The following is a 17,396-nucleotide window of genomic DNA, read 5'->3' as shown; positions in this document are numbered from 1 at the left end:
TCTATATTGTTCGTTGTATTCGTTCACGGCGGATGTCCGCTGACACCTGTTCAGGTTGTTCGTTGATCCGTTCACTCAGTTTTTTATTACAGAGGGTAGCTAAACCCTCTGACCGAACACCGCTGAGCTATCGTGCCAGCATTTCGGACTGAAGCGCCTAGAACCGCTTGGCCACAACGGCCGGCTTCCACTCAGCTACCGGGGACGGACATCTCTGTAATGCTCTCGTGCCGACTAAACGGTACCGTGACGAAATGCGCCGCTCTTCGCTGGATCTTCTCTACCTCTTCTACGAGTCGTGTATGGTAAGGATCCCAGGTTAATGAACAAGCGCCTTGTAAGCTACTCCCTTCGTCCGTGAGTTACATTACCTTAACATTCTTCCCATGAATCTGCCACCATGGGCTTTTACTGTTATTTGTTTTTATGTGTTCATTCCACTTGCGGTCGCTCTGGTTTGTTATCTCTCGATATTTTACTGTAGATACTGCTGCCAATTTTTCTTATGTATGCGCAATATGTTACGTTTATTTACATTCAGGGTTAACTGCGGAAGACTGCACCAGCCGTTTTCAAATCGATACTGTCCTCTGACGTATCTGCTTTCTCATACACAACCGCATCAACTGGGCGAACAGGCTTAAAAAGCTCCCGACGCTTTCTACTATATGATTTACATACATTGTAAACAGAACGTCCTGAGTTTCGCAATATCTCTGTTTGAGGAATCCATGTTGATTTTTACAGACGAGATTTTCGTTCTCCAAAAACATAATATTTATTGATCATAATTTGTTGACGCAAAATATTTTTGGACTAGACGCTTTTTCTTTTTTCATTTTTTTGTTTGACATCGTTGACTAAGTGCAGTTAGCGTCTCGATCTGTTCCATTTCACGACCTGGACTACGGTCATATAGCCCCTTGTTTGAGAATACCTTAGGCCGGGCAGAACATTTCGAGGCACATGTTTCTCTTAAGCCGTCACCAGTATCAAAATTTTGTCTCCTCCGCTCCATCCACTTTTCCATGCGCGACAAAGTAAAAGCCGAGTTGCAACGTTAGCAGGATCAAGGCGTCATTTCTTCGATTTCTTCGCTTCAGTGCGGCACCCCTCTGGTGGTGATTCAGAAGCCTCACAGCGGTGATTTTAAACAGACGGTCTACGCACAGTCGTAGATTAGTACCGGATTCCGCGGCAGGCGGATTTGTTGGCGAAGTTGCGGAAGGAGGGGACGGCGACCGTATTTTTCAAATATCGACTTACGCGATGTTACCTGCACTCACCGTTGGATTCGGCTTCTAGGACTTTCTTGGTTTTCAAAAACTCTTTGGGCTTTATCAGTTCAGTCGGTTGCCTTTTGGAATCTCGTCTGCGAGCGGAATATATCGATGGTATTTGACTCAGGACATCTGGTGGATACAGGAAATTCACTGTTGCGACAGTTACTTGGTGATATCTGGGGAACGCGTCCAAGATGAGAAGAACATTTACAAAACTCTCAGCCGATTTTCCAAGGCGTCCTCGGAATGGCCTTCGTTGCAAGCTGGAAAAGTGCCGTTTTTCCCCTCTATAGGAGATTGTTTTGGTCATGAGCTTAGTAAAGATGGTCTCGCCCTAACAGATGACCACATCAAAGCCAACGTCAACTTGTCAGGGCCCAGGAATCTGAAGAAGCTTCAATCTTTCAAAAAAAAAAAGTTCAAATGTGTGTGAAATCTTATGGGACTTAACTGCTAAGGTCATCAGTACCTAATCTTACACACTACTTAACCGAAATTATCCTAAGGACAAACACACACACCGATGCCTGAGGGAGGATTCGAACCTCTGCCGGGGCCAACCACACAGTCCATGACTTGAGCTCCTAAGACCGCTCGGCTAATCCCGCGCGGCTCTAATCTTTCTTGGGCAAATTTCGTATTATGCTCAGTTCATTGTCAAGGGTGCACACAGTTGCCAGCCTCTTAACCGGCTACGCCAGAAGGGTTTCAGTTTGTTTTGTCTGCGAATTGTCAGTGGGATTTTCAGCAACTCAATATCCTTGTCTGGCTTCTTTTACATTTGCTAAACCTTTAACGCCGGCCTGTTACGTGTCACAGTATGGCATTGGTGCAGTGTTGTGCCGGCGGAACCCAGATGGCACCGAACAAAAGGCGCTTTCCGCTGTACAGCGAAATTATTCACATGTTGAAAGAACGCGCTAGCTATTGTTTGAGAGTTAAAAAGTTTCACATTTTCTTGTGTAGGGCGCGATTCCTCCTTACCACAGTCGCAGTGTTCTGGTCAGCCATGCGGTAGTGTTGGTGATGGCGCAGTTCGAGAGGCGGACTCATACATGCAGTTATGTGCCTCCCCGCTACCGACCCCTTCACGCCCTATTCGGTCCTCTCCGTCGCCTGCAGCCTTAACCACCAATGAGGCTCGTGCTGGCACCTTCCAATGTAGAGTCTATGGGTTTTGATCCTCCTCCCACCTTCCTCCTTCTCAGATGAGATGACCTGGTGTGCTCTGTTGCCGGTGAACTTCCAGTTGGTTCAGCCTCTGGACTCTTTCCCCATTCCGGTGCAGTCCGCGAATTCGACGAAGTCTCTTTCGATGGTCGGTCAGTTGCCGGTTTTTCCAGCGGCCTCCCCAGTTCTTCGCCAGAGGACTCGACCCAAACCTGGCCATTTTCGGATCCCTGTGGCCTTTCCAGGTGGACGATTTAGTACCTACGGCAGCAGTCAATATGATGCTGGAAAATGAAGAGGATTGGGTAGCACAGCGGAATAGCGCGATCTGTCATAGAGGGCGCACGCGACGCGTAATATTGGCACAGAAAGTGACGGAAGTGTTGGCTGGCGGACGGCAGTAAGTCAGCCCAGCCACCGTGGACCCCGCCTTGTGCTTCGTGCCTAGTATTTTTGTAGATTATTCAGTCCTCAACCAGTGGCGACAGCCGCGTCCTGAGTTTACTCCGTGTACGTCTCTACGTGGTTTCAGACCTTCTGGTTTTCGTAGATTGGCTTTTCGGCGAGTTTTCGTTTGCTCTCGCGAGCTTCTGTTCCCCAGTTATTCTCAAGCCCTCGCTGTACCCGCGCCGACAGTGCACTGTAGCGGCACTGTCACGCCTGTGCACAGACTACAAAAACCTATGACAAACAATACGAAGGCCTGTGGAATTGAAGGCTCGTAAACTTTTAGTGTTGGTTAAGAGGCATGTAACTGTTTATTCATAGGGGTTTAACTCATAGGGTTTAGGGAATCTGTGTGTGTACGCACGAAACTGTATATACAACGTTAGTACTCCCTACGCTGGGGCGATCCTCGAGATCCATATCAGGATGCACGCACAGGGGACATAAAATGCATACAGAGAATGGCTGTGTGTCGGACCGAGAGTCGAACTCGAGACCTTTGCATATCAGCGCACACTCCTCTGCAGAGTGAAAACCTCATTCTTGAAACATGCCCCAGGCTGTGGCTAAGCCATGTCTCCGCAATATCCTTTCTTTCAGGAGTGCTACTTCTGCAACGTTCGTATGAGAGCTTCTGTAAAGTCTGGAAGGTAGGAGACGAGGTACTGGCAGAAGTGAAGCTGTGAGGACGGGGCTTGAATCGTGCTTGGGTAGCTCAGTTGGTAGAGCACTTGCCCGCGATAGGCAAAGGTCCCGAGTTCGAGTCTCGGTCCGGCACACAGTTTTAATCTGCCAGGAAGTTTCATATCAGCGCACACTCCGCTGCAAAGTGAAAACCTCATTCTGGAAACATGGCCCAGGCTGTGGCTAAGCCATGTCTCCACAATATCCTTTCTTTCAGGAGTGCTAGTTCTGCAACGTTCGCAGGAGAGCTTCTGTAAAGTTTGGAAGGTAGGAGACGTGGTACTGGCAGAAGTGAAGCTGTGAGGACGGCGCTTGAGTCTTGCTTGGGTAGCTCAGTTGGTAGAGAACTTGCCCCCGAAAGGCAAAGGTCCCAAGTTCAAGTCTCGGTCCGGCCCACAGTTTTAATCCGCCAGGAAGTGCCAATGGACTTATTTGGCGCGCAACAACAGCTACTGTTAGTTGTCAAGTAGTTAGAACATTGTTGAAAATGTGATGTTTAAAGTTATCACGTTAATGTGCACATTGTAAGGATTGAATATATAGTCTACTTTTTACGTAAGTGAAAAATAATTTTACAATTAAGACATGTAATACGTAGTACGGGATCAGCACCAAGTCTTGCCCTGATCATAACAATTTATTACAGAATAACCGTTAGACATAATAATTTACATTTGATGCCGTTACATGTGTTAGTGTTACTATTTTTTGAAGACCACTTACCTTACTAAACCTCAACGTGTGCTCCCTTGGTAGCTCGGAGATTGTCGAGCACGTATTCCAGTTCCCGCCACTTATTTCGTAACATGTGCTCTGTCACACTACCCACAGCAACTTGTGTCCTAACCTACAGTTCGTCGACGTCAGCAGTGGTGTGACGAAGACTCTGTCCTTGATATTGTTGTTGTTGTGGTCTTCAGTCCTGAGACTGGTTTGATGCAGCTCTCCATGCTACTCTATCCTGCGCAAGCTTCTTCATCTCCCGGTACCTACTGCAACCTACATCCTTCTGAATCTGCTTAGTGTATTCATCTCTTGGTCTCACTCTACGATTTTTACCCTCCACGCTGTCCTTGATATATCCCCAGAAAAAAAAGTCAAGGCGCGTAATATCTGGAGAGTGGGGTGGCCAGGGTGTTGGACCGTTCCTTCCAATCCATCGACCCGGAAATGTGTCATTCAGGAAATTTCAGGAAATCACGCAATATGAATACCCAGTAGGGAGGCGGAGCAGGGGGGGGGGGGGGGGTGCTGCTCCATCTTGCTGGAAAATTATCGATGGTTAATATTCTTCTAACTGTCGGGCAATGAACTGTTGCAAAACGTCTAAGTAAATGTTAGCAGTAATGAACTTTTCCGCCAAGTAAAACGGTCCAAAGACCTTGTTATGCATGAGGCAGCACCAACATTCACTTTTTCGCTGTCTCGCTGTAACTGTATAGTAGCATGTGGATACTCTGAACCTCATATACGGACATTATGCCTATTTACCATTCCACTGACATGAAAGGTGGATTCATCGGCAAAGCATATGTGATTTACGCAATCGTTAGCGCCTTCAATTCTGTTGAGAATCTCAGTTGCAAATTCAGCAAGTGTCAGCAAATCATTCAGTTGCAAGGCCTGCACGATTTGCACTTCATAAGCATGCAACCTAAGCCTTTCATGAAGAATCCTCACCACACTTGCTTGCGGTATTTGAAGTTCACGTGATATTTGACGAGTTGATTTAGACGGACTCCGTTGAAACGATTGCCGAACACGATCAACAGCTGCATCACTCACACAAGGCCTGCCACTTCGAGGACGGTCTTCAACGCTGCCTACCTTGTTAAACTTTGCATACCATCACTTTATTGATTTAACGTCAGGAGGGCTGCTTCCATGAGAAGCCCAAAATTTACGCTGAACACTGATGGGCGATTTAGTTTCGTGAAACCAAAGCACACATTGCGCTTTCTCCTGCTTCGACGCCATTTCGCCAGCAACTAACGTGACCGAACAGATCTCGTCGGTGTTGTGGAGCACTAGCGCCATCTATTGGTTACAAAAACTAGTAACACTAACCGATGCAACGGCATCAAATGTAACGTATTATGTCAAATGGTTATCCTGTTATAAATTTTTTATAATCAGGGCAAGACTTTGTGCTCACCCTGTATTACAAACGTGCTTGAAAACAAGAAGTCGAAATTAGCTGACGGCACGATTTAAGTAAAGGCTATCTACATACAACCTGCTACAGACTATGTGTTCTTTTGTTAAACATTTAGAGGCTCTGAATCGCCACAAAAACAAAATATAAAAAATAATAATTTCATAATATATCTGCATGGTTCAACGCTAAAAATCATCCAGTAAGCTGTTTCAGACTCGAAATGAAAGATTTATGCATCTCCACCCAACGCTCAGGATCTGAAAACTAATTTTGAATATGGAATGTAGCAAGCCTGCGCCTGCCACTATTTCTGCGGCATCCCCCATGACTCTGGAGTTCGGCGGTATACACCGAGGGGCTTTCCTTTCAACCGGCCTCAGCTATGTTCCCTACGTTCCCTCTTGCATTTCACCAACACTCTACTCCGTCCGTCCAAAAAGTTCCGAGACTGATTTTATTCTTCATGTATAAGGGACGTGAGCGTAGTAGCTACGGTTGCAGAAAAAAAAAGTCATCACTCTTCCGACTGGTTTGTCGCGGCCCTCTACGACTTCCTGTGCGATCGTCTTCATCTGAGCGTAGCGCTTGCAATCCACGTCCTCAATTATTTGCTGCATGTATTGCGCCCTCTGTCTTCCCCTACAGTTTTTGCCCTCTGGTACCATGGAAGTTATTTCCTAATGTCTTAACAGATATCCCATCATCCTGTTTCTTCTTCTTGGCTTTGTTCTCCAGATATTTCTTTCTTCACCGATTCTGCGGGGAACTTCCACATTCTTTACCTTATCAGTCCACCTTATTTTCAACATTCTTCTGTAGCACCACAACTCAAACGCTTCGGTTCTCTTCTGTTACGGTTGTCCCACATTCCATGTTTCACTACCTTAGAATGCTGTGTTCGAAACGTATATTCTCAGATATATCTTCCTCAAACTGAGACCTATGTTTGATACTAGTAGACTTCTCTTAGCTACGATCGCCCTTTTTGGCAGCGCTAGTCTGCTTCTTATGTCCTCCTTGCTCCGTCCATAATTCTTAATTTTGCTGGCTAGATAGAAGAAATTTGTCTACTTCGTGATCTCCAATTCTGATGCTAAGTTTCTAGCTGTTCCCATTTCTGCCGCTTCTCATTACATCCGTCTTTCTTCGATTTTCTCTCACTCCATATTCTATATACATTAGACTGTTCATTCCTTCGAACAGATCCTGTAAATCTTCTTCACTTTGACTGAGGACAGCAATGACATCAGCGAATCTTATCATTCATGTCCTCGCACATTGAATTTTAATCCTGCACTTAAATCTTTCTTTTATTTCCATCACTGATCCTTCGATGTACATATTGAATGGGAGGGACGAAAGACTACATCCGTGTCTTATGCCTTTTTAAATCCAAGCACTTCGTTCTCGGTCTCCCATACTTATACGGTTCTTCTACGTATTATATATTACCCGTCTTTCCCTACAGCTTACCACCTTTTTTTCAAAATTTCAAAAATTTTGCAGCATTTGACGTTTTCCCAGATCGACAAAACCCATGGACGTGTCTTTATTTTTGTTCAGTCTTGCGTCCATTATCAACCACAACCTCAGAACTGCCTCTCTGGTGACTTTTTCTTTCCTACAGCCAAACTGATCGTCATCTAAGAGATCCTCATTTTTATTTCTTCTGTGTACTGAACAAATAATTGTAAACAACAGCTATAGATTTGACCATTCAGTTGTAAGGAGGCAGGTTTAAGTATTGAACGTGCGACCATAGTGTCACGGTTGCTGTGTCACAAATCGCAGTGAAGGAACATCTCTAAACAAAATTTTCATGGCACTTTCTCGAATGTTTTGTGGAAACAACGCTTGTTCTGCACACTTTGAATGCTGAACAAAGACAAGGTACGTGGACGTCTGTCGCGCCGTGATTGAAATACAAAACGTCGACAGTTCTTTTCTGGAGAAAATAGTCACGAGTGACGAGACTCAATGTTCAAATGGCTGAAAGCACTAAGGGACTTAACATCTGTGGTCATCAGTCCCCTAGACTTAGAACTACTTAAACCTAACTAACCTAAGGACATCACACACATCCATGCCCGAGGCAGGCTTCGAACCTGCGTTTCTGGACTGAAGCGCCTAGAACCGCTCGGCTACAGCGGCTAGCGAGACTCGATGTAAGCAATACGAACCTACCATAAGACGATACAATACGGAAATTCACGTGTAGCGTAAACGCTTTAACCATATGTCCGACATTGAAGCTAATGTGACAAACAAGCTGGACAACATCTGAAAGAAGGATTTTTCTGACAGTTTCACATCGCTGTATGAACATTCTGTGTGTTTTATTCGAGGGCTGAAACTCTGTAGAACACCAGAAGCATTTGATCCAACAGCTTAATATTTCTCTAGTTTTTACTAGTCCAGTATCGAAACTTTCTGGACTGGTGAGGTAAGAATGCAGCCAACAATTGCGTCAGAAACTGAATGACAAAATTTCACACTGGATGAATGTTCAGAGTAATGCCTCTGATATGTAAGTGCCACAGACGTTCAGTTCTCCATTTGCGCCCTGAGATGGTACATCCCAGAAATGGTTATAAGAAACTTTAAAAACGGAAGCGACCATTCGCACGTTATGTTGTGACGCGAGGAGCAGGCGCCGTTGAGCGAGGCACCTGTTCTGACAGCTGAGAATGCGCGAAGTCGAAACAGGCAGGGCGCTGTTGCCACACTGGTCTTATCATATCAACCTGTGAGGCGCAGTGATTGGCAGATGCTCTAAGTATGAGAATCTCATATTGCAAATCAGGTAAGTGGCTGCCCTGACCGGGTGGTAGGAAAAACCTGGCCGCTAGCGTGGAACTTGTAGGGGTAACCGCCACAGCCGACTTGACTAGCCAGAACAATATCAAATAAGACAGAAATTAAGGCAGAGAAGCGAATAACATCGTTACAAACACCGAAGTAAGATAAGTGTATGGATTAAGACGCGTCCTCGATACGAAGTGTAGTTTTTCGGTTATTCAACGTTAAATATTTCATGTATACAATTATGTTCAGAAATTAAAATCTCGATAACACCTCAAGTGATTCTTACAGAAGTAGTGATCTTCACTCGTAATTTCGTTAGTTCGCAATTACCAAACTTTAACTTTAGATTTGCGCTAAAGATACTTTAATAATTTACGCGAACGTGTTGAGTTTATTTAACCCCTTCTTCAGACGGTTTCTACTATCGTAATGAACGAGCAATATTTGTTATAAATGGAACTTTAACTTCTGAAGTAAAATCAGTTTGTTAAAATTCAGAACATTCTGAGCCGTGAACATTACTTCACCGCAAATCCCTGACTGCTTGTATTGAACTTGACTGAATTTCTTTAGTGTTAATGCGGCAGATGCTTGATTGGCCCCTGAGTGGTACCGTAACGAACTCTTAAGAAATCAATAAAAGCATTACAGAGGCCCTTGCTTGACCGTCTTTTATTCGTGTTTACGCACATGTAAGCTCACGACTCGCTGAGTGAAACAATTATTTGGTGGATCAACAAGAATTAGCAAACACATTTTTATCCGTATAGCCACAAAGATTGATATCATACAACAGAAGAACATTCAACAATATTCTATCCGTCATCTGGCAGTCCTAAACATCCTTAATTTGTTTTTATTGGAAATGTTTAACTTGGTAGTCGCTAGAGAATTTACGTCATTGTAAAGAAACATTTCTTATGTGGTTATGATATTGTAAAGCTCTAGGTTTTTGCAAATTTCCAATAACAGGAAAATAAATAAACCATTCGAACTTGGCTGACAGGTCAGGGCTATATGTTAAGTACCTGCGTTAAAATGCAAAGATCACGTAACCTCTGCTCAGTGGCAGGCGGCGCTTCTACTACGTCGCCATCTCCAGTGATCCTGCATGGAATTACTTACAGGGGCTACAACTGCAGCTCGGTATCCTGTCCATCAAAACCCCCACTATGTGTGCTAATCTGCCTACAATTCTTAGATGGACCACAATTGTAGGTCAACACAGTAAGAAAAATGAGGTGTCGTGGTAATGCTTGTTAGTAAATGATTATTTGAAACTAACATAAACTGTGTCCTTTCAATTTTTCATATTTTGAGATAAACTGGCTCTTACAAGATGCTATTTAAACATGCTCTTTGTTGACCAACTCAGTTAGCTATACTTCAAGCTGAAAGCACAAAGTGAGAATAATAAACTTTGTTGTCGCTTAGACAATGACCAGGTAGCTTTGGGGAACCTCGCTCTGAGATTGTATGTTCAATTGTGTTATTGTTAATCATTATTATAAAGAGTTGATGTACGTTTTTAATATTCTTCTACTCACTACGTTATTTTTCAGTTAACACATAATTGGCTCTGTTCAACTCCGAAGTGGAGATGCACACTAGACACAGCAGATGTTTTACATGCTTGAAAATCTCCTCCGTGCATGTATCTCCCAACTTCGAGCTGTTCTGGCAAAGACACAAATATTATTTTAAAATCTTACTCCCAAACTAAACAATAAAATAACAACTAAACAGTTAAACAATCTTTTGTGATAGCACGCGTCACTCAGAAAGTAGTAGTATTTTGCTTTACATAATTCTTATTGCTTAGGAAAATGCACAGGTTATTGCACGACATACCATTTTATGCAGGTACTTCTTTTTCCTCCTCCACACAGTACTTACACACAAATCAACACAGCAGTCAGCATGAACCTAAACCAGTAATGTATGCTGAAAAATACACTTCACAACATTTCGTAATACACAAGGAGACCAAAGCAGGACTGGGATTGCAATAATAGACTTCAGCCTTACTTCACAATATCAGTACACGCCATAGCTTTTACTTTAGTGCTCTTTCTGGGATGCCTTAGTTGAAGATACGCACTCTTGTGACAGCGCAGTTTCGCTGTGGTAACGTCCACACTGTGTGTCGGCCGCTAGGTGGAACATGACGTTGGAGTGCAACGCGGACTGCGGGTGCGGCCCGCACGTAAAGTACGCGCCGGTGTGTGCAGAGGGCGGCGGCGCCACCTTCTACTCGGCCTGCCACGCCGGCTGCGAGACCAGCTTCATCAACGGGAGCACCACGGTGAGTCTGGCGGGCGGCGAACACATCCTGCTCTTCCAGCAAGATACCACTGAAAGAAACTTCTGTTTCTCTCTCTCTCTGGTTCAGAATGGTTCAAATGGCTCTGAGCGCTATGGGACTTAACATCTGAGGTCATCAGTCCCCTAGAACTTAGAACTACTTAAACCTAACTAACCTAAGGACATCACACAACACCTAGCCATCACGAGGCAGAGAATATACTTGACCCCGCCGGGAATCGAACCCGGGAACCCGGGCGTGGGAAGCGAGAACGCTACCGCACGACCACGAGATGCGGGCGATAAACTGGTATTCTTTGGTCAAACATACTATACTGGAACTGACATGTGATTACATTTTCACGCAATTTGAGTGCATAGATCCTGAGAAATCAGTACCCAGAACAACCATCTCTGGCCGTAATAACGGCCTTGGTACGCCTGGGCATTGAGTCAAACAGAGCTTGGTTGGTGTGTACAAGTACAGCTGCCCGTGCAGCTTCAACACGATAACACAGTTCATCAAGAGTAGTGACTGGTGTATTGTGACGAGAAAGTTGCTCGGCCACCATTGACCAGTCGTTTCCAGTTGGTGACAGATCTGGAGAATGTGCTGGACAGGGCAGCAGTCGGACATTGTCTGCATCGAGAAAGGCCCGTACAGAACCTGCATCATGCGATCGTGCATTATTCTGCTGAAATGTAGGGTTTCGCAGGGATCGAATGAAGGGTAGAGCCACGGGTCGTAACACATCTGAAATTTAACGTCCACTGTTCAAAGTGTCGTCAACGCAAACAAGAGGTGTCCGAGACGTGTAACCAATGGCACCCCATACTATCACGCCGATGATACGCCAATATGGCGATGACGAATCACGCTTCCAAAGTGCGCTCAGGGCGATGTCGCCTAACACGGATGCGACCATCATGATGCTGTAAACAGAACCTGGATTCATCCGAAAAAATTATGTTCTCCCATTCGTGCACCAAGGTTCGTCGTTGAGTACACCATCGCAGGCACTCCTGACTGTGATGCAGCGTCAAGGGTAGCCGCAGCCATGGTCTCCGAGCTGATAGTGCATGCTGTTGCAAACGTCGTCGAACTATTCGTGCAGATGGCTGTTGTCTTGCAAACGTCCCCATCTGTTGACTTAGGGATCGAGACGTGGCTGCATGATCCGTTACAGCCATGCTGATAAGATGCCTGTCATCTCGCCTGCTAGTGATACGAGGCCGTTGGGATCCAGTACTGGGTTCCCTATTATCCTCCTGAACCCACCAATTCAACATTTTGCTAACAGTCATTGGATCTCGACCAACGCGAGCAGTTATGTCGCGATACGATAAACCGCAATCACGATAGGCTACAATCCGACCTTTATCAAAGTCGGAAACGTGATGGTACGCATTTCTCCTCCTTACACGAGGCATCACAACAACTTTTCGCCATGCAACGCCGGTCAACTGCTGTTTGTGGATGAGAAATCGGTTGGAAACTTTCCTCGTGTCAGCACGTTGTAGGTGTCACCACCGGCGCCAACCTTGTGTGAATGCTCTGAAAAGCTAATTATTTGCATAGCATAGCATCTTCTTCCTGTCGGTTAAATTTCACGTCATGTTGGTGGTGTAGCAATTTTAATGGTCAGTAGTGTAGTTACTCTAACCTGTGTCAGCTGCTGTGTCTTCTGAAAATTTCTGCAGATTTTTTTATTCATCAGCTGTGTAATAAGCCCCGTATTATGATACACTGTCTGGAAAAGAATAAAACCATTGGTTGAGAGGATACGTAAAATTATTTATGTGGTCAGAAAATCGAATTAAATTTACAAATAACTTGGCAATATGAGCCCACTTATCACTAAGACGATGCACCAGCTCTGGCCTGTATGAAAGCACTGTATCGGCTGTGATGCATGTCGTAAGGCCGTTGTATCGTCTCCTGACGCAAGCTGGCCACAACTGCTGTACACTGAAGAAACAAAGAAATTGCTACACCAGCCTAACATCGTGTTCGACCGAAGCGAACTTGCAGGAGTGCCACAATACGTCGTGGCATGGACTCGACTAATGTCTGGGGTAGTGCTGGAGGGAACTGACACCATGAATCCTTCAGGGCTGTCCATAAATCAGTAAGAATACGAGGGGGTCATGATCTCTTCTGAACAGCACGTTGCAAGGCATCCCAGATATGCTCAATAGAGTTCACGTCTGAGAACTTTGGTGGATAGCGCAAGTGTTTAAACGCAGGAGAGTGATCCTGGAGCTATTATGTAGAAATTCTGGACCTGTGGGGTGTCACATTGTCCTGCTGGAATTGCCCAAGACGGTCGGAATGCACAATAGACACGAATGCCTGCAGGTGATCAGAAAGGATGCTTACGTACATGCCACCTGTCAAAGTCGTATCTAGACTATCAGAGGTCGCAAATAAATCCAACTGCACACGCCCCACACCATTATAGAGACTGCACCAGCCTCTGCTGCCTCCTGCTGACATGCAGGGTCCGAGGATTCATGAGGTTGTCTCCATACCCGTACACGTCTATTCACTGACGACCAGGCAACGTGTTTCCGGTCACAGTCCAATGTCAGTGCTGACGGGCCCAGGCGAGGCGTAAAGCTTTGTGTCGTGCAGTCATCAATGGTACACGAATGAGCCTTCAGCTCCTAAAGCCCATATCAATGATGTTTCGTTGATTGGTTTTGCGCACTGACACTTTTAATGGCCCAGCACTGAAATCTGCAGCAATTTGCGTAAGAGCTGAACTTCTGTCGCCTTGAAAGATTCTCTTGAGTCGTCGTCGGTCCCGTTCTTGCTGTATCTTTTTCCTGCCGCAGCGATGTCGGAGATTTGATGTTTTACCGGATTCCTGATATTCACGGTACACTCGTGAAATTGTCGTACGGGAAAATCCCCACTTCATCTCTACCTCGGAGAGGCTGTGTCCCATCGCCCGTGCGCCGACTACAACACCTCGTTCAAACTCACTTAAATCTTGATAACCTGCTATCGTAGCAGCAGTACGCGATCTAAGAACTGCGCCAGACACTTGTTGTTACATATAGGCGTTGGCGATCGCAGCGCCTGTATTTGAATACGCATGTCTATACCAGTTTCTTTGGTGCCTCAGTGTAACTGGTCGTTGATATCGTGGACACTGCCTCTTGGTCGGAGTTGACGTGCGACCTGGTCCCGATTATGTTCTATCGTGAGCAGATCTGGGGAGCTTGCTGGCCATTTGAGTACCTCAACATCACGCAAACAGTTGATATAGAGCCGTTCCTGGTGTGAACAAGCATTCCTCTGTTGAAAAATTGAACTGTGATAGTGCCGCATAAGAGGTAACACAACCTGGACGGACGATGTCGGTGATGTGTCGTTGTGCCGTCAGAGTTCCTCCCAGCCACGACCTGAATTCATACCCGATGGTTCACACCATGACGCCAGGGGTAACAGCGCCAAGCCTCTCCGATATTGAAAGTATGGGATCTCTCTCCAGGTCGCCGCCATACTCACTGAAGATGGTCATCCGAAATAGAGTAGAACTGCGATTCGTCGCCATTCATCGGCACTCCATTCTTCCGGGTCACTGCAGTCAAACTCAGCCGTTGGTGTTGTAGCGTTAACGTACCCTACTTATGGGTCGGTAATTTCGTAGTGCTGCTGCTAGTCTCCGGCCAATGGTGCAAGATGACACAGGAAGTTGCAGGGAGTCGTCACTTCCAGAATGAAACTTTCAATCTGCAGCGGAGTGTGCGCTGACGTGAAACTTTGTGGCACATTAAAACTATGTTCCGGACCAAGACTCCAACTCGGGACTTTGCCTTTCGCAGAGAAGTGTCCTACAGACTGAGTTACACAGGAGACGAAGTACTGGAGGAAGTATAGCTGTGGAGGACGGGTCGTGCCTAGGTAAGTCATTCGGTAATCACTTGCCAGCGAAAGGTAACGGTGCTGAGTTCGAGTCTCGGTCCAGGAAGTTTCACGTCAGCGCACGCTCCGCTGCAGAGTGAATATTTCATTCTGGAAAGTTTCCACGGCTCTGACTAAGCCATGTCTCCGCAGTGCCCTTTCTTCCAGGAGTGCTACTTTTGCAAGTTTCGCAGGAGAGCTTCTGTGAAGCCTAGAATGTAGGAGACGAGGTACTGGCGAAAGTAAGGCTTTGAAGATGGCTCGAGAGTCGGATAGTTTCCGAGTTCGAGTCTTAGTCGGCACATAGTTTTAATCTGCCAGGAAGTTTCAGTACATCACTTGCTCTAAATCAGCAGGCCTAGATATGCGCTTGGTTAACAAACGTTGCCGACTAGAACCTTGATGACTAGTTTGCCTGCCCTCTCATTCACTTGCAGTTCAATATTGGCCTACTGTCACATACGATTGGTCCACAAATCTGCATGGTTTGATCATCCGTCCAAACAGAGACCTACAATGAAGCCTCTATAAAACTCGGTCAGGTGCTGATAACGCTGTCTCATACGATTACCTCAATGTCCATCTCAGTGATCAGTCAACATCTGACGTAGTTCCCCCTCCTCCCTATTCCCCCTCCCACTGTGTATCTATTAGGCGTAGTAGAAACACTAAAAATACCCTCACGGCTATTCTACGTGTCACTGATTATTGCAGCTCTAACGATTGACACACCCGTCGATGATGTGTACGTGTAAGAAGCTACATTGACATCCGGCCATGTCTCCCGGTCGTCTCACTTTTTTTTGGTCAGGCAGTATATCGAAAACATTACCTGTGCATTGACGGAATGGCACAGATAGTAAATCTTAAGATAGATATAAAATCCTTTTTTGGGTGACGATTCCCTTTATGGCAACACAGCAAGGCGAGTAGTGTTGTGTAGGTTCAATTTTCAGTGAGCTTCCTGCAGAAATTAAAAATAAAAAATGTGCTCAAGAACGTTAAGATTTTAAAATTAAATCGAATATCTTTATGACACGATTTGTTCATTATCTTCGCTCCTATTTACTAGATCGTTAGAAACCAGTTGACTATATATGTTCAGATGGGCACAGAGGAGTCGGCCTGTGAGATCATCAGACAACCGATGTAGAGCCGTACATAGTGATTTGCTGGTCAGCATGTTTTATGGGAACAAACAACATCTGCAGAACCGATGATCCTACGCAACACATACGCCATAACGAATTGTGCTGGTACGTAAGAAACGACAGTTTAAATGAAAATTTTCGCTGGGCGACCTGAACAACACTGTGGCATACGGGTAGCTACTGAGATTTTCATTAAAATTCTAAGACATTTTACACTGCTAGTCATTAAAAATTCAGCACCAGGAAGAACAGCAAATAACTAAATTCCTTATTCTGACTATACACTATACTTTGGAAGAATACCTGATCGAATTTGTAGATGATTGGGGGTATACAGAATGCGACATGAGTTCACAGACCTGCTACCTCTGCGTGCAACAACTATTTTCACTCATCTGGGCACAAAAAACTTTATATGTGGAGATGGTATCTGTTCTTTCGGATATGTCCGGAAGAATAGATACCATATTCATATATATAGTTAAGACACACCGACCATTTGACCAACTTCTTCTCTGCGGATGCACAAACATTGCCCGAACTCTTACGGGATTTGGGGTTAAGCCGCAAGTAATGAGTATAATGGGCAGGGGCACTACGAATATAGTGCGGGACAATAAGTTGCGAATGTAGGTCTCACGGAGACGTGCCAGAGATAAGTCTCTGCAGTCGCACTATCCTCTGTGTCCTCGGAGGCTCAGATGGATAGAGCGTCTGACATGTAAGCAGGAGATCCCGCGTTCGAGTTCCGGTCGGGGCACACATTTTCAACTGTCCCCGTTAACTTATGTCAACGGCAGTAAGCAGCTAAGGGTATTCATTTCATTGTAATTTCACAAACAACTTTGTTGTAGTTAGCACACACCACTGAATGGCGCCTCTGGTCCACGTACTGAAGTTCTCACATTCATTTGATGGCAGTAGTCTGAGGCGCTTGACACGGTAGGATACTGGTTGCTGCGGTCACGGATTCACGTGTGACTTCTCCTGTGCAGGTTTACGGCGGCTGCGCCTGCATCCCGGGCAGCGGGCGCGCCGTGGAGGGGGCATGCGCCGTGGACTGCGCCGCCAGCTTCGGCCTCTTCCTTGCGCTGCAGTGCTTCATGAGCTTCGTCAGCTCCACCGGCCGCGCCGGAAACACCATCATACAGTTCAGGTCAGGCGCCCACTGCCCATCGTTGTAGCAGAACACAATACTTCACGCTTCCTTCGATGACCATAGATTTCACTGCAAGGATCTCGTTTATTGAAAAACATCTTACAAGAGAAGTACCCAGTCTCGAACAGCGCCAATAAAAAACCAAGGAGTATCCATATAATACTGATTAACGTAGAAAATCATATAAATCAAATCGTAGGAAGTGCTGATGCCGTCTAAGACTCATTGGTCGAATCCTCGGGAAGTGATCTGCACGAACGAAGGAGGTATGTTACAAAACCTTCATTCCACGTATACTTCAATGACTCGTCACTCCAGGACC

General features: G+C 45.5%; 1 protein-coding gene across 2 annotated transcripts in view; it reads left to right on the top strand.

Moving 5' to 3' along the window:
- LOC126279638 (solute carrier organic anion transporter family member 74D-like) overlaps positions 1–17,396 on the top strand; it is a 199,187-nt gene that overhangs the window by 148,780 nt on the left and 33,011 nt on the right. For both annotated transcript variants that reach the window (XM_049979694.1, XM_049979695.1), the window contains exons 10-11: positions 10,705–10,852; positions 16,911–17,071. In XM_049979694.1, coding sequence (XP_049835651.1) covers positions 10,705–10,852; positions 16,911–17,071 — 309 coding nt within the window. The remainder of the gene's footprint in view (positions 1–10,704; positions 10,853–16,910; positions 17,072–17,396) is intronic.

This window comes from Schistocerca gregaria, chromosome 1 (genome assembly GCF_023897955.1).
Source record: "Schistocerca gregaria isolate iqSchGreg1 chromosome 1, iqSchGreg1.2, whole genome shotgun sequence".
NCBI classification, from domain to species: domain Eukaryota; kingdom Metazoa; phylum Arthropoda; class Insecta; order Orthoptera; family Acrididae; genus Schistocerca; species Schistocerca gregaria.
This window is presented reverse-complemented; position numbering and strand designations above follow the sequence as displayed.